Below are 25,693 nucleotides of genomic sequence, written 5' to 3'. Positions count from 1 at the left end.
TCAACTGTAAACTTTGGTAGTTCTAAAAGACACCGGGTGAACTGGAGAGAGGACTCTGCCATAATACCGGTACTTCCGCATTCAGAATGCCGCGACCGGAAATAACTTTGCATCCTTGCGCCAAACGCGGAAGTGATGCTTGCATATAGCCCATTGAGGAGGTCCTCGAAGTATTCCTTCCACCGCCCAGCGACGCTGCGGCCGTAACCAATGCTCTACCGAGTCCACTCATCGCATCACGTTACACATCGCTGCCCGGTGCTCCATCGCGTGAAACGCAGCGTGCCGCTCCGGAGCTCCGGTTCTCCGAGGCTGGAACCTGCCGGGACGCCGGAGCTGGTCCGAGCCCCAGTGTCTGTCCCGGCATCGCGTCCACGATCTCTGCCCCCCATGCGGAAGTTGCAGCCGTCACAACCAGCGGTGCGACACCAGCACTTAAATAGAATCAGTTGTGTGCACCGTAAACTTGGATTACAGTATTCTAATTAAAGTCCATCCAGTATTTCTTTCTCTCAAAAAGTATTGAGAAGTCAGAAAGGGGTAGTCTTTGTTTCTTTCCAACAGATGGACCCAATGTTTCCCCAACCTCTTTATTCAGATGACACACTATTTTTTGATTTTGTGCTCAAATACTATATAAATAATTCACTAATATATTAATAAGAACTAATAAGTTCCGCCTTTGGTAGCCGTTCTGAAAAATTTTGATTTTCAGATTGTTAAATCTTTTTACATTATTGACCAGTCATTACATTTTGGGTTTTATTCATTCTTTTAAAAAAATTGCATTTCAGGTTGAGCATTTTTATTATCGACTCGTTATTACATTTCAGGTTTAACGACATTTCAGTTTATAACAATTTGGGTCATTGTTGCATATCAGGCTCTAAACCTGGTTTTGACCTCAGAGTAGAAAAATCTCTGCCGTCCCTGTGAACTCTGACTCCACTGATATTTTGTAGTATAAAAAACATTCAGACCTTGCACTAATGTTCTTGATATACATCTTTTGTTGTGAAAAGATCATTTACGTTGTAATAAATGGAGGAATAAGAAGCTCTCCTGCAACTGCTTTTCATCTCTCAAAAAAATGTCAAGCGCCATTTCCCCCCCAAAAATAGACAAAGATATTTCTCTTTTGATTTAATTTCAATGTAAAATGCCCAGATTAATATGTTTGTGATCGTTAACCTGTATGCATTTATTTACGCCCTTTTGACTGCTCCTCCCCTCCTTGTATTCGTTTTTTCTATTGTTCCCCTTGTGATGGATGATTGCATGCTTAGCCACCACTAGAGTTTGGAAATGTTGTTCAATTAAAAAAAAACACTGACTCCAACCTAAGTAGGTCCCAAATTTAAGAACCGTTGATGTGTATTTGTGAATCCTCGCCCCCCCCATTTATAATACTTTACATCCAGGCAGCAGGATGACCGTTGAGTTTCTTCTCTTTGGTATTTTATTTAGTTCACTTGTGTTTTTTGTTTGGTTTCCTTGTTTTTCTCAGAACTTTCACACCTTGTAAAGCAAAATCATTGATAAAAGTCCTGATTATTAATGTTAAAAACCACTGAATGATTGTCATGCACCAAGCAAAAGTATAAATAAAAATCCACATCAACACGGAGCCTTTTTTTTTTTTCTTTTCCTGAAAACTTTAATTTATTGTGTAGCAAAAGTAGCTCTCTTGTGCGGTTTGCTGTAGAACTCTGTAACACTGTTCTGAGAACATTCATTGAGCTGGTAAGAACTGAGCCATCACCTACTCCACCACCCCGCCAACAAAAACCTGGAACATCAGTCTGCAGAAATAAAGCAACTTTTCTCTCAGAGAATATTAGTACGCTGCAGTGACTAGGTCACCTCATAGTGATTAACTCCTAGGAGTAAGTTAAACGGTTCGACTAACTCCCGTCGGCTGGAAAAAGAAGGTGCGACACGGAAACGGAGAATCTCAAAAGTACCTTGAAGCTCAGTGTTCGTCTCCTGGAGAGCGGTCGGAGTGCGAGATATGCTGAAATCCGTTAACGCTAAACTCAAAGTCTCGTTAAAAAAGTTGCATTTTGTGGTGGAGGGGTCGAGTTAACAGTAAAAAACGGGAAAATAAAAACAAAACAAAAAAGGAATAAGAAAACAGCGGTCCGAGGAAAAGCGCCGGGGGCTCGGAGGTTTCAGCGGCGGTCAGAGTGGCGTGACGAAGTAGTCGGCGGGTTTCTGGTAGTTGTGCGTTTGCTGGTTGTGCGCCTGCAGCTGCTCCTGCTGCTGCTGGATGATCTGCCTCACCTCTTCCTCCAGCTCCGGCGGGATGATCAGCTGGTCGTCGGGGTCCGGCTGAGCGGGGGCGTTGAAGTAGCCGCCCTGCTTCCTGACCGGCGCGTCCGCCGCCTCCTCGATGACGTCCTGGTTGCGGCCCTGGCAGGCCACCGAGCCGTTGGCCCGCCCCCGGCGGCCCAGAGTCCCTAACCGCGACTCGGCGCTGAGACACGGCGAGGAGGGAGGCGCGGGGGAGGGAGACGGGGAGGGGAAGGCGGTAGGGAGAGGCACGGCGGCGGCGGGAGGGTCGCTCGGTTGAGGGTGCGCGCAGTCGCGGCGGAGCAGGCAGTGAACGTCGGCCTCGACCTCCACGCGACTCCCGTTGGAGAAGACTCCGGCGATAGGCTCCTCGTCCTCGCTGTCGAGCCCGTTGTCGGACAGGGCGCCGGAGAACTGCCTCTGGAAGCTCCCTCCTCCGCGGGCGGGCCGCCGCGCGCCAGCTCGCCCCGGGGGGTTGAGGTGGGAGGAGGGGACGGGCTCGGCCTGCGGCGGCGGCTCCTCCGAGGACGCCGTGGATCCCACCTCGCTGCTCATCTCCGACGTGCTGAACTCGCTGCTCAGCTCGCTCGCTGTCCCCGAGGACGCCGGCGGCAGCTGGATGCCGTCGCCCCCGGAGTACGGGTGCGAAGCAGCGGGGTTGGTGCCCGGGCCGGGGCTGGGCGGCGGCGGCGGCGGCTCGCAGAAGCAGCAGCAGTCCTCGGTGATGCTGAGCTTCACCACCACGGCGCTGAGGCTGTCGGAGCAGCTGTAGCTCTGAGCCAACGTCACCAGCTTCTTGGCGGCGGCGAGGGCGTCCGGGACGTTCCTGACCGCCTCCACCGCCTCGCCGGGAGACAACATGTCCCACAATCCCCGGCTGCCCAGGAGAAAGAACTCGTCCTGAGGGGTGAGCGTCACTGTGGAGATGTGGGGGCGTGGCGTCACCGAGGGGCAGAGGAAGGAGTATCCCATGATCCTTGTGGAGTCGGTCACGCCGCTCACTTTGTTATCCTGCAGGAAGGACAAGTACCGTTAATCAGTATATTGAATCATCAACCCATTTAATTCACTTATGTCATAAAATGACTATGTTTAAGCATTTACATTAAAAATATTTAAAAATATTAAAAACTATTTGAAGATTTCTGCAATAAATCACGCGGCGGTGGACAAAATGGCGGCGCGTCAGGCTGAAGAGGAAGATGAATCGATCAGTATATCAAGAGAGTTACATGGAAAATGGATTCATCAAGCAGTGGATCAAATTAGAGCTGAATTCATCTTTTTGTGGTGAAAAACTTGAGAATGAAAGTTTTAAACTTCAAGCTGAAGCGGCACCGGAGTGTGAAATCAAAGTTTATCCTCAGAGGAAAGCAGCTTATTGTTACAGAATATATCAAGGAAACTTGATGTTACATATATCATGTGATATATAACGTGTTATGGGGATTTGTAAACTCTTGTAACTGCACATGTAGCGGGAGGTTACAATGGTTAAACATTTGATTAACTTTACAGATGATTCAACTTCTTAAATAAGTTTAAGCATTGACACTTAAAATTGAAATACGACCACAAACTTTTGACATTTTGTATTCACAGACAAATAAATAAATAAAAATAAATGAATGAACGGCTGATATCGACTTCGAACCCCGCCGTTACCTCGGTGACGATGGCGTTGTGCTCGCGGACCCTGTGGTACTCCGGCTCGTCCTCCACGGTGTGGACGGTGGACAGTTGCATAGCTTTGCCGTCTCGGCACAGAACGGCCTGGCACCTGCCGACGTTGGCGGCCTTCAAGGTGAAGCAGGAGCCGTGCTCGCCGGGCGCCATAGGGTCGTGTCGGATGTGGCATAAAGCCGCGGAGCCGCCCATCCTCTGACCCGCCGTGCCCAGCTTCCTGCCGGGGGTGGACAGAGATAGTGAGTTTCCCTCTCTGTCAGTCTGCTCGCTTTGTGGTGTGTGTGTGTGTGTGTGTGTGTGTGTGTGTGTGTGTGTGTGTGTGTGTGTGTGTGTGTGTGTGTGTTACCTCTGCATGGTGAGGAAGGTGTTGGTCATGTAGTCCCCCTGCCTCTGGCCCCTGTGGAGCTCCTTCCGCCAGCACGTCTCCCATGGTGCACTGCAGCAGGTAAGGCACCTCCACATTCCTGTCGCCGTCGAAAACGCCGTACAGAGCTTCACGAATCCCACAGAAGCTGTCCAGAGCCAGAGCCGCCACGCACAACCTGGGAACACCAAGAATCAGCGTCAGGAAGCAGAGGGTCCTCCACCGGAAAGCAAGAAGCTCAAACACTTATTCTGACTAGAGTTTAGACATTAGATTCAACATGAGCGACAAACAGATTCCAACTAACAGAACCAACCAGGTTTGATTCCAACCTGAGGAAAGGTGAGGGCAAGGCAGGGCAGGTAGTGTAATTTAGATAGTTAAACGTCAGGATACAGTATGTTTGGGTAGGTAAGGTTATCGTAGGGTAGGGTAAGGGTAAAGTCCAAATGGAAAGGTATGGGTACGGCATGTAAAGGTGTGGGTGAGGTGGGTATGGGCAAGTTAGGTAAGGGTATGGTAGATAAGGGTGGGGTTGGTAAAGGTAGGTAAGGGTAGGGTCGGTATGGGTAGTTAATTAAACAATGATGAGTTAATTTAAGATTTTCCCTCGACAATGAATAAAGTATTTACTATTCTATTCTAGTAGAATAATAGTAATAATAAAAGTAAGGTAGAGTGCGTAAGGTTAGAGAAGTTAAGGGCGGAATAAGGGAGGACAAGTCAGGCAAGGGCAGGTTAGATAAGGGTAGTGTGCAGTTCTGAGGGTCTACAGTCGTCCTGACGAGGTTTTCATCACCACCGCAAGTCTTCGTCACTCAAGAATAACTTGGCTACAACTTTGCTGCCTCTAGGGATGTTTACCGAACGGTACCCTGTTTTGAAACCTAAATGCATCCTTGTGACTGAGGCAGTGGAAGAGTGGGCAATTTTCCGAGCCGGACTTGAACACAGCATTGCAGCAAGACAAGCACAACAACAACAACAAAACATTTATTACCACATAAACACACAAAAGCACCAACAATTGGTCCCACTGAGTACCAGTATCTATTCCCAGGTATCGGTTCAAATGTGAAAATCCTTAGCTGTGTCACACCAACAAGAATCCCCGTAGAAACCAACTGAAAGTGGAACCCAGCAGGGAAAGACTGACTTGTTTTTGACTCCAGACGCCTCGGTGTAGCCGTGACTCCAGACCGCAGGAGCACCGTGGCTCTCGCTCACGAACGGAGCGGAGGGAGACGGATCCACCCGGAAGCATCGGATATTACTGCAGAGGAGGGGGAGGAGGAGGAGGGGGAGGAGAGAGGTCATACGGCGGGTTTGTACGATACGATTGGTGCAGCAGGATGTTTATGTAAGACCAAGGGTTCGTACTTGAGCAGCTCCAGGCTCTTGTGGTCCAGGTTGAGCCGAGGGTTTCCCGTGACGTCCAGCTCCTGCAGTTTAGGGGGAAGCGCCTCGGGCAGGGTCACCTCGGTCAGCTCGTTGCAGCTCAGGTCGACACACTGGAAGAGAAACGGTTTCAGGTTTGGGTCTGGATCAGTAGTTTTTCACAAGATTACGTTTCAAACCCGCAGCTCTCCTGTGCAGACAATTTGGATTCAGAGAAAGCCAGAGATTAGAGAGTGGCAGGGAGATTACAAAGGATTTTGTGATTTGGCCCAAAACAAATGATGAAAAGAGGGGCAGAGGGAGGGGACTAAAATCATGGTGACCACAGGAAGTACAGATCAGTCGTAAGTGCATCACTTTATCAACGGATAGACGTGGGAACACCGGTGCAATCGTTCCACGCTGCAGTCAGAGTGTGTGTGTGTGTGTGTGTGTGTGTGTGTGTGTGTGTGTGTGTGTGTGTGTGCGTGTGCGCTTTCTGTGAAGGCTGTGCTGCTGTTTGATGAAGGTCCAAGAGAAATCAAATATACCCAGACCTCCAGGTGTAAAACAAAAAAAACAAAACAACAAACATTGATTTGAGAGAAAAACGGACTGAACCTGAATTGAGTATAAATCATGTATATCTACATTATCAACATGTTTTCCAAGTATTTGGGTCTAATTTAACCAAAACGATGGTAGCAGTCAAACATAGGAGGAAGAAACAACCAAGATTCTCCATAATGTGAATTCAAAGGTGTAACTTTTCATTTATTTATCATTTTGACACATCTGATCTGTTGGTTGTACTGCAACTGTCTGTGAAGGATAGAAACTCTCTCACCAGCTTTGCTACAAAAGAAATAGATCCCCGCTCACTCCTTTGGGATAAAAAACAAGTGAAAGATTGCGAGTCAGGAATTCTGCTTTTTGTCCTCAAAGAGAAACAATTTCATCAACAAACATGTAAGATGTAGTGAAACTGGGGGAAAACAGAAGAGCACTGAAAAGCTGTTTTGTGAGTTAACATATAAACTGAAAAATCTTTTACTCTACCAGAATCCACACGAGAAGATTTAAATATCTTGGACCCACTTTTTGTTGTTGATGTACATCTCTGATACGTTGTCGATACTTTGCAGAAGGAAATTCGGCGTTACACTCGTGTAAACACGTGTTTACAACATTTATATTTTGCGGAATATGCCCGGGTTTGTTTACATCTTGGCGTCACGGAAAGTCCCAAAGATTCCCGAAGCAAGATCCTGTTTGTACACTTGATCTTGAGAGATGTCAAATCGCACTGGAAAAACAATTAACGATCATTTTCACAACATTTAAAGACTCTTTCTTTAAGACAGTCTGACTATTTTTCGGGCTGAGTCTGTCAAATGTTGATTTTTTTTGCTGGAGCTGATGCAAAGCCATCTTTTGATATCCCAGAAACCCTTGCGGCAGGTTTCCCAAGATGACGTCACTTAGCAATGACAGTTTGATGGCTACAAACTTCAGTTTGTTTGTAAACATATGGACTCTGGTGTGACGGATTTAGGAAACTGCAGGTTGGAAATGAGTGGTGATGATCTTGTTTTCATGTATTGGTTTATTCTCTGTGCAGAAGTGAGACCTTTAATGTGAAGGACATTCTGAAGGTTTTCTTCTGGCAGAGTAACTTTCAGTGTGATAATTTTGTTTCAGTAAAAAAAATATATATATATTTTATTGAAATCATTGAAATACAGTATTACGATTTTCACCTTGCATCAAACCTATAAGCGAAAAAATATGCTGAGGTGGGCGGGTAGGTAAGTGGTAGAAACGGTGTGCCGGGTCAGTTGGTCGTTTCAAGTGAAAACGAAAAACTTCCGTTTTATATGACAACAATGCCCGGAGCCACTGAAACCACGATCCGCCTCAAAACGGCTCCCAAGATGGAATTCTTTAACAACACTCCGACTGTCTCCGTGTAAACGGTGGAGAACGACACTATTTGACAATACTGACTTTGTATGGACGGCTGAGACGCTGCTGCTGCTGCACAAGACCACCACGGTCGCCGTTTCTTTGTCAGTTGGTTGACCAATGGTTAAAGACGATAGATAAAATTGACTTTTGAATGTAATCCAAAATGCACGCGGAGGAAACCTGACCTGAAATCCCTGCGTGTGTGTGTGTAATTCTAACCTTAATCTCGGGCAGCTGCAGGACCTCGGGGAAGGCGTTGATGCAGTTGGAGTGGGCGGACAGCGTGTGCAGGCGCTGGCAGCTGAGGATGGTGGTGGGCACAGCTCGCAGTCTGTTGCCGCTCAGGTCCAGCTCCTCCAGCTGCTCCAGTCGGGCCAGTTTGCTGCAGGAAGGAGACAGAGAGAAAGAACGTCTAACTGTTGTCTGGAGTGAAGCCACAGCGCTGTTCTGTCAAGCAAACGCCTATCTAACACTTCTGACACAGGGCGGTAAATAATTAATATAATATTACCTTTCGTCTAACTTTTAAGTAGTGCTATGTCATTTATAATCTTGTAGTTTTACTCCTGAATCGTTTATGGACAGAGGTTTAAATCTACTTTTTGATTTTATATATAATATTGTTTTATACAGCAGTAGGAAAAAAATTGGTGAAAAAAACCCCTGAATTTTCTAATATATATATATATATATATATATATATATATATATATATATATATGTAAGATGTAATGTTATAGGTTTTTTTTAAACCGACAACGTAATGCGGGATGTTTCTACCTTCCTCAGAGCGTCACGTGACAGGTGATTACGTGAAACATGTAAGCAAGGAAAAACATCCTGCATTATGTTGTCGGTAAAAACAAACCTATGACATGAAGTTTAAGACAACAAAATAAACATAATTCAACTATTTTATTCCCCTTTTATCCATTGGATTTTAGTTGTTTTGTTGTACGTTGTTTTCATTTCCCCCAACATTTATTGACCTATTGTGTTCAACGGTTTTTGTTTAACCTCATTACTCTGGAAATTTGTATTACATATTCTATAATTTTAACTATTATTATCAAATGATAAGTATTGATTTAATTATTGTCATCATTAACAGAGCGGGACAGTTCTCCACCTGGCTGTGAAGGCCTGCAGCTGGTTGAAGGCGAGGTGCAGCACCCTGAGGTGGCCGTGTCCCGTCAGCAGCGAGATGCACTTGTCCGTCAAGTTGTTGTTGGTCAGGTAGAGCTCCTCCAGGCTGCTGGAGGCGTCGTCCGACAGGCTGGCGGCAGGGAGGCTCTCCAGCTTATTGGCCGACGCGTTCAGGTATCTCAGGCTGTGACGGAAGTGCAAACAAACGGGAGCAGAGTGAAGTTTGCACGAAAATACAGATTCAGGCTGTAAACGGGTGAATGTGCACCTTTGTGCTTTGATGAACAGGTTGCTTGGGAGCTCGGTCAGGAAGTTGTGCTGGAGGTCCAGAACTTCCAGCTGTGATCGTTCCAGCCTCTCGGCCAGCCGACACACGTTGTTCCAGCCGGCCAGCAGCTTTCTGAGGCTCCCGCTGGACAGCAGCCTGCAACGCAAACACCACAGTGTCAGTGTCAGTGTCAGTGTCAGTGTGTGTGTGTGTGTGTGTGTGTGTGTGTGTGTGTGTGTGTGTGTGTGTGTGTGTGTGTGTGTGTGTGTGTGTGTGTGTGTGTGTGTGTGTGTGTGTGTGTGTGTTGTGTAAACTCCACCAGCAGGTGCTCGGTTATACTCAGAACTGAATACGGGGACTCAAAGTGCTCCACCTTCAGCCACAGTGAAGTACACATCTGTATTATTGTGGCGGTGCTGTGACACATTATTGTTAGTTGAAGATACATCAGTTAGTGGAGGAAGATGCTCTATAATCTGAATGTTAGTTGAAGGAATATGCTCTATAATCTGAATGTTAGTTGAAGGAAGATGCTGTATAATCTAGATGTTAGTTGAAGTTAGATCAGATTCAGCCTCAGAAACTAAATCGATGTTTAATCCGTCACCCACTGGGGACACGACAGGTTTGCTAAATGAATGCATGAGAAACACACACCTGCTCCTTTGGAAGTATTTGGAGAGTACGCAGCATTTAAACTATCCTCATACAGTAATCACTACTTCTTTATAAAATACTGGTTTTAATGTTTTTTATGCACGTTGGTTTGTATTATAGAAAATAGGGTTTGTTTCATGACATATGGAGCGTGATCTCGTGATATGTCACTTTAACGATGCAGACAGCTGCAGAATTCACGTGACTGGATTGAACTGCTAAATAAAATAAGAAAAGTTGCTGCTCACTGTACGGGCAGCTCGGTGACACAGTTGTGGTTGATGTCCAGCACCTCCAGTCTGCTGCTCTCGTACACCCAGTCGGGAACACATCCCAGCTGGTTCCTTCGCCAAAACAAACACAGTCAGCACGTGGTCTGCTTTTCCTACGCTGTGAAAAGAACAATGGAGTTCTCGCCATACCAGGACAAATCCAGGACAGTCAGGTTCTCCGGTACGGGCTGCACCTCCAGCCGCTTCAGCTCTGCAAACAAAAACAACATGTGTCAGTGTGAACGGCCGGTATCAGGCGTTGTTTGCTCGACGTCCCTGCAACACACAGGGAGAAGGCTCACCGTTGTGCGTGGCGTGCAGGCTCTTGAGGGCGTGGCCGCTGACTCTGAGCAGAGAGAGAGCGTTGCGGTCGCAGCGGAGGAGCTCCAGCCTACAGAGGGAGCTGACGTCCAGCTGCTGCAGACCCGTGTCCCTCAGGTCCAGCTGCACGATGTGGTCCAGCTGCTCAGCACCTGCCACGCTCACCTTCTGAAGCCAGTTCAGCCTGTGTGAGGACGGACAGTGTATTATTTATCCAGAATACCTGAAACGGTTAACAAGTGACAACAGAGCCAGTGAGGTTTCCTGCAGGATCGTTTTTCAGTTTCCTCTGAGATTTACAGCGGCAACAAAATGCTTCTTCAATTTGGATTTGATGCTTTCTAGTAGATGTGTTGCACCTTCATCATTCTGCGTTTTGAAGTATTCAGTGTTTTGCAAGTCAAACGGATGGCAGCGTTACAAGTAAATCCAGAGGTTACGACAGTTCTCCCCCCGTGAACCACTCTTAAGGAGGCCTCCGACTATTTTCTTCATTAAGATTGGTAGTACCCTGGTTTGCACTGCCAATGGTGACAAGACTCACTATGGGATTCAAGCAACATTTGCAGTGAAATTCCTGTTAACCGTTTACACTCCCTCGTCTGTGTTTTCAACAGTGAAACCGAAATGATTCCACACCAGAGATGAAGACGGCGCAGCGAGCGGAGGACCGACGCATGGCAAAACATCTAAAACTAACTGTAGTAAAAACTGAAACGACGACAGATTGAGCAACAGCTTATTTCTGGAATCGAACGCTTTCAGAAATACTTTTCGCTGAACTTGTAGTAACAAAAGAGAAAGTTTGTGACCGAGCCGCCATGTTGGTTTGGTTTGAACTCCGGGAGCAGACGGCCCTCGAGTGACGCGTTTGTAGTCATCGCCTAGTGGCCCTCAAGTGACACGCCCACCAAGCATGCAATCTTCAGATGTGGTGCCAAAAATCTTTTTAAAATGCTCCTCTGGACACGTGAGGCGAGCGTCACTTGCCCCGGCTCCAGTTGTGGGCGGAGCTACAACAGCGATTGGACACTAACTCGCGGGGAGGGCTTTGGGCCTGTGAAACAATTTCGCAAAATGAATTGCAAAACCGAAAAACCGCCGTCCATAGTGCCCTGTTAACGCAAGGTGAACCAAACGGTTCGACATTTTCCAGAGAACCCTAGAAAACGCTGGCGACTGTGTGGACGTCCTTACCTGAGATCTATGTAGCGAGCGGGCAGCCACTGCAGCCCGTTGATGTCCAGCACGGAGAGCCGGTTCCCTGACAGGCAGAGCCTCTCTGTGCCTCGGAGCTTCTCCAGGACTGCAGGGACGCAGGTGAAGCGGTTGAAGGACAAGCCGAGGTAGGTGAGACCCTCCAGAGAGCCCAGTTCAGGAGGCAGCGAGCTCAGGAAGTTCCCGTCCAGGAGAAGAGTCTGCAGGCTGGGCAGAGCGGGACAGCGCCGTTTGACGAGGATTGTTTTACCAGATACACAAGTAATATATGCATATATCATCCTCACTGTGAAGTCATGAATTGATAACATCTACAACAGGAGTCTTCCCCCTAAATACCATGAAGAACACTATAGCAAACACCATGGACAGTTTGAGTTTGGACAGTTTGAGAATGATTTCTAAAAAAGTCCTTGTAATTATGATGGAAAATAAGGTATGCTGGGTAAAGCAGAAGCTTTAAAAGCTAGCGGGGGATTCAATGATTTAAAAGATGTTGGAAAATAGATTAAAGCCACGTTTACACATACCAGGTTATTTTAAAAAACTGATATTTCTCTGCATTTGGGCCCTGCATTTACACATAAACGCAGCTACGACTCACCACACATGATGATTCCTGAAAACTCCAGCCACAGTGGAGATCTGTATAAACTCTGTGTCTCCGCTTGCATCTAAAGGAGGGTAGGCGGATATTTATTCATTCATTGTTTTAAAGGGTAAAGGGGGAAATATCAGTTTTTGTAAAAACCCGGGTACGTGTAAACGTGGCCTAAGAGGAGAAACTCAAAAATCTGAAACAGGAGACTGACTCATTGAAACAGTGAGTTGGCATTTGTCCTCAAGCAGCAGCAGCAGCAGCATGACTCGACACTGTGGTGGCCTGCTCGCAGCCACTGAACGGGCTTGATGTTCATTTAATGCAGGGAGGGATTAATCTGCATTGATGCCACCGCAGTGCTGACGGACTCTGCGGGAAGGACAGGGCAGCGAGGATATGATGTGACCGCTGGTCAAAGTGGACAATAATGGTGATTAATGCAGCCCAGAGGACGTCACTAACTTCCTCTCATTAGTTTGTACAAAGTTAAAAAAGACAGTAACAAGATATGACAAGTTTCCATGATGGACCAACACAGGAATGAATATATATATATATATATATATATATATATATATATTTTTATTTTTTTTTTATTATTATTTTTTTTTGTTGTTGTTGCTTTTTTCCTTCTTTAATTGAGTATTGACATGCTGACTAAAATGATTTCCTCAAACACTAAGGCCTCATTGAGTCAACAACGTTTCAAGTGAAAACACATTGTTTTTGCATTTCCGTTTCATAAAAGGTTTGCATTTACAAGGCAACATTCTGAAAACGACGTCTGTTTACATGGAAACAGCAGAAACAGTGCAAACGATGTACTTTGCATATTGGGCCACTAGTGGGTGCTCTTGGTTGTTTTTGCAACAACAAAACAACTACAAAATACTATAAACATTAACAACGGTAGTTCACAAACATCCAAGTGGACAGACGACCAAGTTGGATTGTTATTACGGTGACTGTCAAAATACTACAAAGTTTTACTACCGAGTACCAACCGGGTACTCTGGTTTTCCCCACATCCAAAAAAAAAAAACATGCACTGGGGGTCCCTGAGCAAGACCCTCGGCTCCCCCAGCTCTCAAGGACACACTTGTAGAAGACATTATTAATCTCAATGTGGTTCTACTGGCTAAATAAATAAAAATAAATAAAGTCCCAGGAGAATCTGGACTGGGAATCATGACACTCTGAAGGAAATATTGTTCTTATTGTTCATCTTCCTGACTGTTTCTGGAAAGCGTTTTGCCCGTCTACACAGCAACGAAGCTCAAATGTTTCCAAAAAGTTCTACCTTGGGAGCTGTTTCCAAAAAGCTGTGTTTTCAGCGGCTCAGAGCACCGTTGTCGTGTAAACGAACACCTAAACGCGTTTTCACTCGCGCTCATGTGGTGCACTTAATAGTCCAGAAAGGCCGGTAGTCAACTATCCTTAATTAAAGGTTTTTTGGTCAGTCGATAGAGAAAGTAGCTCTCAGGATTGCCCCGGGATCTCAGGATTGCCCCAAGCGTCCACTCACTTGTGCATAGTTCCTATGTGGGATGGCAGCGAGCAGAGACGGTTTCCAGAGAGGTTCAGCTCCGTGAGCGACGTGATGTCGCACAGGGCCAGAGGAAACTCAGACAGACTGTTGTTGGACAGACTGAGGCTTCTCAGTTTACAAAACCTGAGGACAAAGGGAGAGAGAGAGAGTTCAGTGAGAGTGAGACACCAGAGAGGGAAACAAAGAGGGTCAAAGATATCCATCTCTGCGCTATAATCGGACTCCAGCTTTCGTCTTCACTAAAAGGAAAGCACCAAAACAAACATTACTTAACACCCGGCTGATAAACAGAGGATGCAGCAGCAGCAGCAGGACATTTACAGTACACGGGTAAAAGTTTTCACCCTGACAATAAAGTGTGCGCCTCAGGCGCGAGCGCCGTGTGTGTTCCCGTGTTTTTCCCGGCCCCAGCTAATCCAGTTCACGGAGGAGTCAGGGTGAGCGGCCGAGCTGGACCCACGTCGCAGGGAAAACACATTCCCACCAGCACTGTCTGGGAAGCATGTGTTTATGCAGGAACAATAGCCGCATGTACGATGTGTGCACGTTTCCACCGCAGCCGAAGCGAAACGAGTCGGCCGATATTTGATAAGCAGCAAAAACCTCAGTGGGAAAAGAGGCAGCGACGGATGGATTTGGATACTCCTGGAGCCTCTGCAGCCTCCATTCTGGATGTCGACGGCAGCGCTGGATCAAAATCAAGGCCGCTATATTTTTATTTTAAAGTTGAAATAACTTTCTTTTCTTTTGTTCAAAAGTAAGCAGCAACACAGCAAACATCTGGACTGAAGTGAAAAGGATTCACCGAACAACAGATGTGTGATCAGTCTCCCTAACACTAGTCGCATGGCTTTTCTAGACATTTTAGGAATTCATATCGAGTAAAAACTCATTGAGAGAATTAGACGAACAATTGTTTTGACGTGAATTTAAAGAAAACTGACATTTTCTTTTGATATTTCTTAGAAGCCTACTTAATATCAGCGTTGCAAAACTCGGGGAATTTTAAAAATGGAAGCTTTCTATGGGATTAAATGGGAATAAAACAGGACTTTACCAAATTGAAGTTTGACTCTTTAATAGGGAATTTAAATAAAGCTGAGAAAAATATATTTTTAACATATTGTTCAGGAAAACAACCAGATTTCATGCAGGTACAGTTGAATATCTATGCCTGCTCATTACACAGTTTACTGCAGGGCTGTTGAGACCACGCCCCCTACATGCACTGTGCACTCCTCCATCACATGACCGGATGATTTCTAGAATCCTGGACACTTTAGAGCACAAGAGGATTGAAGCAACACATTTGAGCCTGTCGACTGCACAAAATGAAGTTAAGGTTTGATGATATTATGTGGTAATATATTTAACAAATTTGACGTATTACTAATGTTAACTTACAAATATCACGAATGATTGTTAGGGGAGTCGAATTGAATCGTTTCTACGGTACATCGCAGTTTAATGGAAACTTTCCTGGAAAATAGGAATTTTTCACCCCTTTGCAAATCCTAGTCAATATAATCAATGGATGACAGCTGGCAAAACAGTGTGGGAGTGAGAATATTCACCTCACAGCAAAAAAACTCTTGTGAGCTTCTGGCTTCAGTCTTTCAGTGTGAAAATTACCTGCTGCGGCAAACACATTTTCATTTGATCATAATTTCTCATTATGGTCTGAATTTGGCCCTTGGGCCGTGCAAAGACCCATTTAAAAGCATTTCCATTCAAGTTTAAAGTATCGTCGCGTTTGTTTGTCTAATTTTAACATCAGCGGCAGAAGTCACCCGTTGACAGGGCCACCAGTGAAACCGAAACACCAGACAGTGAAGTGCGATCATAATATTACACATTTTGTAATAATACTATTTAATTTATTTTTTGAGTTGATATCCAATGCACGGTCGCTCTGCATCATATTGGGGGTGATTACTTGTGCACGATGATGGAAAAGCTTCGATGACCTGTGGGACGCCGTCTTTCTCTGTCTGTCCTGTGGTGGGTGATGGACTGACGCGGGAACCCTGCCTTTACCAAGTGGGATCATCTCCAGTGTCCAACGACCTTCATCTGGATGAAGCCTTATGGCACACAGTTGGATGTGTGTGTGAACCATTTCTAAACTATAAACATAAAAAGCATAGTTTTTTTCCTTTACTAAGCTGCAGCTTGGTGTGCGACAGGGAGACAGAAATAGATCCCAGAGTCTCATAGGTCTGTGACATCATCTACGAATCTGAGACGCTGACCTGGAAAATAAGAAACGTCCTCGTGGCCCAGAGGTCAGCTGACTGATGTCACGCCTGTCATAAGCACCGCAGCTCTTTGAATCGTCCAAACCACACAACAGCTCACATCGTTTGTAATTTGATCAAAGCTGCTTTCCCTTTACAGAGTCAAGGCCGCTCCCCAAGTGGGGGAAAAAACAATCTGACCCGAGAGAGCTTCCACATCAGGATAAAAAACAATCCCTAGTTCTTCCCATCCTCATCCTCATCCTCCTCCTCGCTGCTGATGGAGCCGGGCTGTGGGTGGTGCGTGTCGGCGGAGGCTCACCTGGTGAGTGCTGGAATGCCTTTGTGCGGGGACAGGAAGTTGTTTTTGAGGTTGAGGTGAGTCAGGTCCTGGCTGTAGAACAGCTGAGTCGGCAGCTCTTCCAGGCTGCAGCAGGACAGGTCGACCGAGTTCACCCTCTGAGAGGCAATCTGACACATAGCACATCAATCACAAGCTGGTCTTAGGGCAACCATTGGGCGACTGCTGACGGTTCATTTAATTAAAATCCGTACTTTTTTTGCTCAGACAGGCGAGATAACGGGGTTTTAAGTACCGGTGTGTCACAAAAAGCAAAAACTCTGTCAGATAAATTATTATGAAGAGTGAAACTTGGACAGCTTTGAGGAGCTTTTTTCCTTCTCATTTAGCTGTTGTGGAATCAACGGAGAGCACTGCACTGAAACTGAAAAGTATGATGAGCACAAACACGGTTTAGCTCCATTAGACGTCTCCGTGGGCCCCGTTTACATGACAGTGTTTAAAGAGAAAATGCATCGTTTTGGCGTTTTCTCTTCAGAAAATGTTTCACACTTTCATGGCAGAAACACTGAAAACCATGTAGATAACACGCCAAGCCAAATTTGTCACCATGGAAACCAATGGATGAATTCTGTGACCCCCTCTGACTTTTGACCCCCCCCAACTGCTAACCCAGCTGGACATTCTGCAGCCCCGTTGGTACCTTTGAGGCGGTCCTGTGCCAGCGAAGGTGCTCCGTGTACGAGTCGTAGCTGATGTAGTAGGTCTGACTCTGAGGACCGCCCGAGCTGAAGGCCAGACAGTGGCTGTGTCGCTTCACTTCTTCCACCTGCAGCGAGACGCACATTTCAGTTTTGTGTTAACTCCAGTAATCAATTATACTGGTAAACAACAACAGAGGCTGGAGAAAAAGAAAAAAAGTCTAAACTTGCAACTGCTAAAGTTTACAGCTAAACTGAAAAATACAAACAAAGATTAGACCAAACTGACATTAACCATCCCAGCAACATGAACATCATTTACTGAAGTGCTGCGCAGAAAGACCTGTTCTGAGGTCCTGAAATTAATTTTTTTTTAGTCTTCATTAATTTTGACAAGACTTGAAGTGAGTGACGGTAATTTATTATAGAATTTCTGCAAGGATTTCTGACACAACACGATTCAGAGAAAGTTGTTCATGCATTTAATTTCCTTTAATTTCTCCTTTTTCTAATGCATTTCCTATTCATGTTGCTTGAATTCACGTCCTATGAAAGCAAAGAGAATTGCCTTCTGTCTGATTGGCGTTGAAGAAAGGAACTTTCGAAACCTCGCGTCGTTTCTTTATCTGTCTCATCAAAGGCATTTGATGTCTGTTTGCCCTGTGGTGGACTGGCACCCTCTCCAGGGTGTATCCTGCCTTCCCCCGTAGCTGGGATCGAACTTTGCAACCGCCCCACCCGGGTGTATAGATGACGAAAGCCGTTTTGTGTTGGGCGCTTAAACCGTTCGGACGTCACACACTGTACCTTTCCTCCGATGAGCGGGAGGATGTGCATCTTGCCGGTGTGGGCGTGTTTCACCGACGACACGATGAGGCAAGTCCCGCTCAGCGTGACCTGCCGTTTGGACCAGCGGTTCACCGGCAGCGACAGCTTCCCTTTGCGCACGTTGAACACGCCGGAGAGCTGCACGCGCTCCGATCCTCCCACACTGCGAGGCTTACCTGCAGAGGGGGTTTAAAAGAAAGAGAAAGGAAAAAAAGCACAAAAAATGTCACGGGACAGGAGAGCAAACAGGAGTCTGTGACTTCTTACAACGGAGCTTTATTTTTAGCTCGGTGAGATTTTGTGAATCAACTCTTTCTCAATGGGACTCTCCACGAAGCGCCAGAGCTGTGCTGGTTATGTAAGGGAATTGTAGCTCAATGGCCCGCGGGGCCGCCACAGCGAGCAGCCACTCAGGCGTGATTTGTTACATTAACCCCTCACTGACAGCAAAGGATTACTGGCACAGCTCAGACACGGTCGGGGGAAATATTCCTGGAGTTCCTGCACATTGCCTGCGTGTCTTTCGAAGAGTGTTTAAATCGGTGCAAACACTGAATCACTGTTTATTCTCTCCTAAAGCTGCACGGACCTCGGAAGCACGCACACACACAGACACACACACAGACACACACACAGACACACAGACAGACACACACACACACAGACACACACATACACACACAGGACTGAAATCAGATTAGCTTGTTATGTAACATCTTACAACACCAGCACTTCCATCCTCCCTGTTGCCTTACACACAACATCACTCTGCTTACAACAGACCGTACCAACGCCTGAACACCACGCCTCGCCTCGCCTCACCACAGTGAACCTCTGGTCTTAACAGGAATCAGTTCAGGGGACGAACATGCTTTGGAGTCAGGTTTTAATCGAGATATCTTCACTTTGTCGCATCAAATAATGACAATAACTTCTACAACTAGACCCTGCACTCGGTAGAGCACATACCGTCGGCAACGCCACATTTGTCACAATGGAAACCAAGGGATCTCAAGGTTATTTCATCCACCACACCACTCCTTCCGTCGTTTGTCATGGTCGTTTGAATTGCTTTATGTTATCACTGTTTGGCACGGACATACACACAGTTTACAATTTCTGTGACCCCCTCTGACATTTGACCTCCAACTGCTAAGCGGGTAATGACGTCACTGCATCATGTAGCTTATCAGAGGACAGGGAATGAAAAACTGAACATTTTCGCCTTGGTTTGACATCAGCTGGATTAAATTTGACTGCCTTAAAGATATGAGGGTCCATCCATACTCCCTAAGGGTCAGCTGACTGAGGCAGAGGTGCAACGATCTTAAACTCTTGTCAGGAGATTATCAACAGATACATCAAACTGTTCAATTTGGACTGACCCCATATTTTATATAAACACAATCCGTATGCCCAAAAAGTAGAGTTTAATATTTCATACGTGTGTTTTCTTTAGTTTCAAATATATGAATAATATTTAAATGGCTCAAAAATGTGAAGTATTACTTGCGCCATACCAACTTCCTGGCCTAATTTTAAGGACATTTGAAATGCTGATGTATCACAGAGGATATATCAAATGGGCGTTTGTATCAAAAAGCTGCTGTTCGATCTAGTTTAATGTGTAAATATTTGAGTTGAATGTGGCTGTGCATTGCTCTCAGGTAATGACATTAATTGTCAGTATTTTTGCACTAGAAGAATTTGACATGATTTGGAGTGGGTAAAGAAAAGGGATGCTGGACTCCTGCTTGAGGTTCTCATTTTGAAAAGTCAGATACTTGACCTGAACTGCAAAAAGACACACAAGTTGTGATCACACAGGTGATTTTCTTAATCATTCAAAGTTTCTAAAATCGGTAAATACTGTACATTACGACGCCACAAAATCGCAAAGAGATTGACTGAAACAGTTCGGACAAACCAAAGTCGACAGTGAAGAATTCCAAGGAGAAACATAACAACTGATTCCTTGCACGGCCCATTTGTAACAATAATGTGGAATGTGTATTGTGTGCGCCCGCCCTTCCCGAGGCGGTGTCGGCGAGCTGTAGTGTGTTCATGTACACATTCATGCCATTTCCTTCCTTCTGCTTCTCTGAATGGGAAACATCCTGCCCATCGTTCAGGCGCGCCCCGTGAAACTGTCGCCCACCTCGTCCTGAACGAGCGCCTCGTGTCACAGGGAGTCTGACTTTAGTCATCTCTCTCGTCTGCGGCCGTTTCACGGCTAAACCGCAGGCCGAATTACAAACAAACCCCAACCGGTGCTCGGGATGAAGAGACACTGGAGTACGCATGTGCAAGTTAAGTGTGCGACCTTGTGAAGCAGTGACCTCTGGATGCTGCAGTTTCAGACTGAAGAGGAGCCTGCGGCCCAGATCTGAAACACTGAGGAGGTGAAATCTGAGTTCCACTCGGGTCACTTTTTCTCTGGCTGTCAGCACACTGCGAGTAAGTGCTACAGAGGAAATACACGGTCACTTTCTGCTGAGTCGGACACACACACACACACACACACACGCGCACACACACACACGCGCACACACACACGCGCACGTGCGCGCAAAGTGATTCCAGAAAGAATGGTTGCAATAGATATTAGGTTCAAATCTAAATCAGTGGGCCTTCTTTGTTTCATGACCAAGTTTAGAAACTCTTGTGCCACGAAAAAAGCTGTATATCGTGAACGAACTATGAATGAATGAATGGTTCATTTCAGTTACAGTACAAAATTTGAATTTTGGGCATGCAGCTCATAGTGCTTATGTTTTTTATTTCTGTAGCCGAAATAGGTATATGCTTATTTTTGGCTATCCCTTAAATATCCATAAAGTTACCCCAGGACACCAGTGATACAAAAAAAAAAAACCCAACAGAAGTAATACAAAGTTTCTAAGACACCTAATCCTCTATCCCGTATAATTATTTTCTCTTAAAAATCAAAAATTTGAATACAGATGGGAAGACTTTCATTTTTCACTTGAATCAATATTTCTAATGTTTTTAATTATGCAATATCTACAAATGTTAAGGTGCAAGATTCTATAAACAAGTTTATTAGTGGTTTCCCGATAGGAAGCTTTTATTCATTATTCTAATAATTAGTTTCTGGAGTTTTAGTTATTAGAAGCATGCATGCCATACTGGCCTCTTGTGTCACAGCCGTATCCTTGTCTGCTGAAAGGCCCCTGCTTTCAGCTTTGTTTTTCTGCCGTGTCACTGTGGGAGCCGGGTGAGGAGGCAGGCCAGTTTTGTTCAACGTTTTCACAGGACAGGACAGGACAGGCCGTTTTGTCCCCTGTCCGGGGGCTATCTGCCCACTCACGTGTGAGGACGGGGTAGTAAACACAAGATAAAGGCCCCTTTGTTTCAATAAGAGGCTTAAAATAATTTGTTTGGAATAATGTTTATAAAAGCACCTCGTGTACTCAGAAAAATAAAAATACCAGGACGATTGGAAGAACCTATTGACAAAAAGTTAATTAGCGTACTGGCAGCACTTGGCTCGGTACGGAAGAGTTTTAGGGCCACTGAAGAAAAAAAAAAAATCGGAGGCTAAAAAAAAATAAAAAAAACCTTCGTGGCCCCAGAAAAAGTCGAAAATCAAAGTCGAGATTTTTTTTTTTTCCCACGGAGAGACGTCTGTCCATCCCTCATCATTTGTCCGTAGATGTGAATCCACATTAAATCACTTAATTCGGACTATATCGGGTTGCTTACTGCTTATGGACATGTGATTTTACACAGGATTTCCTTGATTAATAGGAACACATTTAAATAAGCACCCCGGGATCCGTGCCTTTGTCCTTCGTACTCGACAAACTTCTGCGACGGAACCAGGCAGCAGGCTTCTCTGTCTCTTCTGGTCCTGATACTGATGATAACTGCACCGTGTTTATGAGCTACATTCTGTCCTGAAGCATCGTTTCATCACTTTATTAAACCGCCTGATATGCATTTTGAAGAAGCAGTGACCAGCAGCCCGCACGAAACAAACTCTTTTGTTTACACTGAGTGTGTTTTGTTGGAAAATGAAAGACCACAACAGTAGATGCTAAGGTAAAATGCTAATAAGACTTACTTCAAGCTCCTGTTGCAACATTACCCTCCAGGTTGGCCTCTCTCTTTGAGATGTCTTTCCAAGCACACCAATGCTATGTATATGTTGACATGATGGCGGTGATTGTGCAATTTGGCTCCCAAGAACCGTATTTTAGTTTTATCGTCCATGTCGGCAGTTTAACAGTTGAGACTCGTCCCCGATAGCATCCGATTCGTCATTAGTCCATATGAATGTTGGGTTCTCTCAATCTTCTTCACATTGATAGCGTATTGCTCTCTGCACACTTTTTTGTGGTTTCGTTACAAAAACAAGCAACAGTGCCCTCCCGTGGCCCGGCATACTAACTGCATCATTTTCAGTGTGTCCGCTGCTGCCATGTAAACGCAACACTTTTTCTTTCAAACAGATTAGACTGTAAATTGTGTTCACAAGGGATTTTGTGCGTATGTTATGTCTAAATGATATTTTCTTTTTGTTTTATGTTACACAGATCATGGCCTTACCCTGTTCTCTCATAAGATTAAGGATATAATCCTTGCTGTATACATTCAAATAACAAAAAACTAAAGACAAACAAGTGTTTTAGTTCTTCAAGGAGAGATTTTTTTTTGTGTGGATGAATCTGAAACACTGCAAAACAAGACTGAAACTTTAAATGTGTTAATTTTGGCACAAACAGATGCTCTTGGCTGTTAATCTTCAGTCATTGTTGATGGTGTTGAAAACAAGGTCAAAAACAATATCCAGTTGTGTTAATCCCCGAGTCTGTTTTCTCTGTTATCTCTGTTATCCTCTTACATTGCTGGTCAGCAAAACAACATTCTCAACAACAGTGGACCAAGAAAAGCCTAAAAAATAGATATGAAACAGTACTTTAAAACTGTATGGATGACTTAATCCTCGCATAAAACATTAGATCACCTCCAGATGTGTCTCTGTCTCTGAATGCAGGGGGGGGGGGGGGGGGGGGTACAGGCACAACACTGGGTATTGTGTCACCGGGACAATTGAATGCACTTGTTAAACACAATAACAGCACTCACAATACAACGATTGAGCAGAGATAAGCCGAGCACACCTAAACCACTGGAGAGTTCAATGAATATTGTGACTGATTTCTACCCACAATTTGGACAAACACACCAGAAAGGTTCCAAGAAGGCATTGTTGTTGAACGCAGGTGAAGCACTCACCAAAATAGAAGCGTATCAGGCAGCCAATTTCTGGATTCAATCCCTCCTCTTGCAGCCTCCATACATCTTCAAACCCCAGATTAGTGAGGTACTCGTTGAGTATCTGCAGAGGCCTTTCGTCGTCCGTCAGCCGCCGCACCGCTCCGCCGTGAAGCTGGATGAAGAGGGCCGGGGTGGGACTGGTATTGATGGGCTCGGGGGGCCATCCTCCGCCTTCCCCCGGGACCTCCAGGTCAGGCTGGCCAGACGCTTGGCTGGTGAGAGGCCGGGCCTGAGACGTGTTGGAGCACTTAGAAGGAGGGTTGGCTATTTGTTGGGGGTCTGCGTTATCTCCAGCATCCCTGTCGTTGTCCAGCGTTGCCACTTGGTTGCTGGAGGAGTCGGAGGGAGGCAGGTCTGCGACAGAGTTGCTGGTCGAATGTGTTGGCGAGGAGGTGAGATCCACTTCATCCGAGGAGCTCTCGAAAGGGTCGAGATCCTCGGCGGTGCTGTCACAGTTTGGGCTCATTGCTGAGGAGTCAGTGGCCAAACCCAGACCGTCACTGAGCGAGTCCCGGTGCTCGGTGCTCCTGGGTCCACCCGGGCTGAAGTCCTCACAGGTGCTGCCCTCCATGTCTGAACCCGAGTAGACTCCATAACCATCTGTACCGCTGAAGCCCACATCCACACCGATGTCGTCCAGATAGACCTCAGAGGAGGAGTTGCTTGCTGTTTTGTCATCGTGCAGCAGATTAGATGGCAGTTTCATGGTTTCTTCCTCCTCCGCTTTGGGATTTTTGACATCCACACTGTCGTTCAGACTCCTGCTGTCGTCAGCATGTCCATTACTGTTTGCACAAACATCGTTCTGGTCGACTGGAGCAGCAGGTTTGCAGCCGATTCTCAGCACAGCACCAGATTTGCTGCCCTCCAGCTTCCAGGCGATCTCTCCGGCCGTAGTGTCCACGGTGCACAGCACCGGCCGCGGGTAGGAGGGCGTGAGCCAGTCGTGGACGTGCACGCATCCCCGCCGGAGATCCGACCTTACCCACGTTTTGTCGGCGGCCTGGAGCTGCTTCGACTGCTTCTGCCGGAGGAAGGTCTTCCGATCCAGGCTGAGGGTGCTCAGCGGCGAGGCGGACTGAGACGGGGCGGCCGCCTCGGAGGAGCAGGAGGAAGCCCCGGGCGAGCCGGCGGTCGGCGGAGCGCCCAGGGACAGATTCCTCTTGTGTCTGTGCCGCCGCCTGCCCAGCAGAGAGTTCACCGAAGTGGAGCTGTTCGCCGACGCCAGGCTGTAAATGTTCGGCGTCTTCACCGCGGGCATGTTCATCGCGTTCGCAACTTGGTTCTGGTAGATCCCGTTTCGGATGGCGATCTGGAGAAGGGAGGTGGCCGCCAGCCCCTTACCGAAGAGTTTCGCCTCCGCGCCGCCGCCGCCGTCATCCTCCCCGATGGAGGGTCTCTTACCGGCGTGCGGCGGCAACCCGCTCGGCTTTCCAGGGCTGGCGTCGCCGCTGGAGTCGGGTATCGCCTGCGGTGCGGGTGAAGTTGAGGGCGCTCCGGCGGGCTGGTTCGCCCTCACACTTTCCATCATGCTGTCGGCGGCGGGAGGGGAGGGGAGCCCGCAGGTGAACGCTAGCAGCCCGCGGTTAGCCGCTAGCTCGCTCTGCCTGGTTCCACCGCGCTAGCCTAGCATGCTACGGTACTGCGCACTTCGTCCAAAGAGTTATCCCGCTTCATCATCCCATCTCATACAACACCCGCCAGCGCTCTGACGGGAGCCCACCGGCCGCAACGAGGTGACAAGACGCCGTTCTCAGTCGGTCGTCATGGAAGCTTATCGCTCGAAGGCGCGACTGCAACTGCACAGACCAGGAGAGAGCGACGGTCCGCGGTGCTCTGTGTGGACAGGGCGGGGTCTCATTGGATATGAATTATGACACATTCACGGCCCCCACAAAGCTCGTATTTCTGGCTACCTCATCGCCACAGGCTGTACAACCTAGGACCCCCCCCCCCCCCCACAAGTGTTTGTTTTTTCTCTATTAAACCGCATTAAATAAAACTGTTGGCTGAATACAAGAACACCAACTGCCGGGGGATGAGAAGAAACGCACAAACAGATTGCTTCATTCATATTCACATTCAAAGCCGCTTTTACACTCGGTTTTCTGACCAGAACCTCTGAGTTGTCCGAGCATACATGAGGTCTTGAAGGTAGCACAAGCAAACCGCCTTTACAGTACTAGTGTTCTGCTTCACTGTGCTGGGACAAAACAAAGGATGTTATGAATAGTGTTCATGCAGTAAACAAAAATAACCAAGCACATGAGGATTCTCTTTGTCAAACTGTCAAATGTATTAATTAGAATGCCATCAGGGGAAAAAATTGCAATATTGCATCCCGGAAAAGTAAAGTAAATAAACACGCTATAAAGGAATCTTGTAGTTTTTTCCTTTAGTTTGAGTTTTTAAGGTTCAGTATAAACAAACATTATTTTCTAAGATGTATATAAGACGTGTAATTTTGGAGGATTTTATGATTCAAAGTGAATGGTGGAGACTGTAAACGTGGGAGCGGTAGTGATGGTCAGTAACACAAGAGCGTCTTCTGGCGCCACCTAGAGGATTGGGGAGGGTATCACCAAGGCGACCATTCATAATTC

At 46.4% G+C, this 25,693-nt stretch overlaps 1 protein-coding gene across 1 annotated transcript; it reads right to left on the bottom strand.

Annotated features, from left to right (window-relative positions):
* Nucleotides 1-791: 791 nt before the first annotated feature.
* On the bottom strand, nucleotides 792-24,928 carry LOC308115355 (PH domain leucine-rich repeat-containing protein phosphatase 1-like). Its single transcript, XM_080472802.1, is given in 18 exon segments — nucleotides 792-3,303; nucleotides 3,958-4,195; nucleotides 4,325-4,386; nucleotides 4,388-4,520; nucleotides 5,499-5,615; nucleotides 5,723-5,853; nucleotides 7,907-8,069; nucleotides 8,817-9,017; nucleotides 9,102-9,257; nucleotides 10,007-10,102; nucleotides 10,181-10,241; nucleotides 10,333-10,535; nucleotides 11,549-11,776; nucleotides 13,696-13,842; nucleotides 16,279-16,427; nucleotides 16,961-17,086; nucleotides 17,766-17,962; nucleotides 23,049-24,928. Coding segments are annotated over 18 exon segments (5,103 nt in total). The 5' UTR covers nucleotides 24,622-24,928; the 3' UTR covers nucleotides 792-2,181.
* Nucleotides 24,929-25,693: the final 765 nt, after the last annotated feature.

Source organism: Lipophrys pholis, assembly GCF_963383615.2.
Source record: "Lipophrys pholis genome assembly, chromosome: 10".
Lineage (NCBI taxonomy): Eukaryota > Metazoa > Chordata > Actinopteri > Blenniiformes > Blenniidae > Lipophrys > Lipophrys pholis.
The sequence above is the reverse complement of the archived record's forward strand: the minus strand, read 5'-3'. Positions and strand labels throughout refer to the sequence as shown.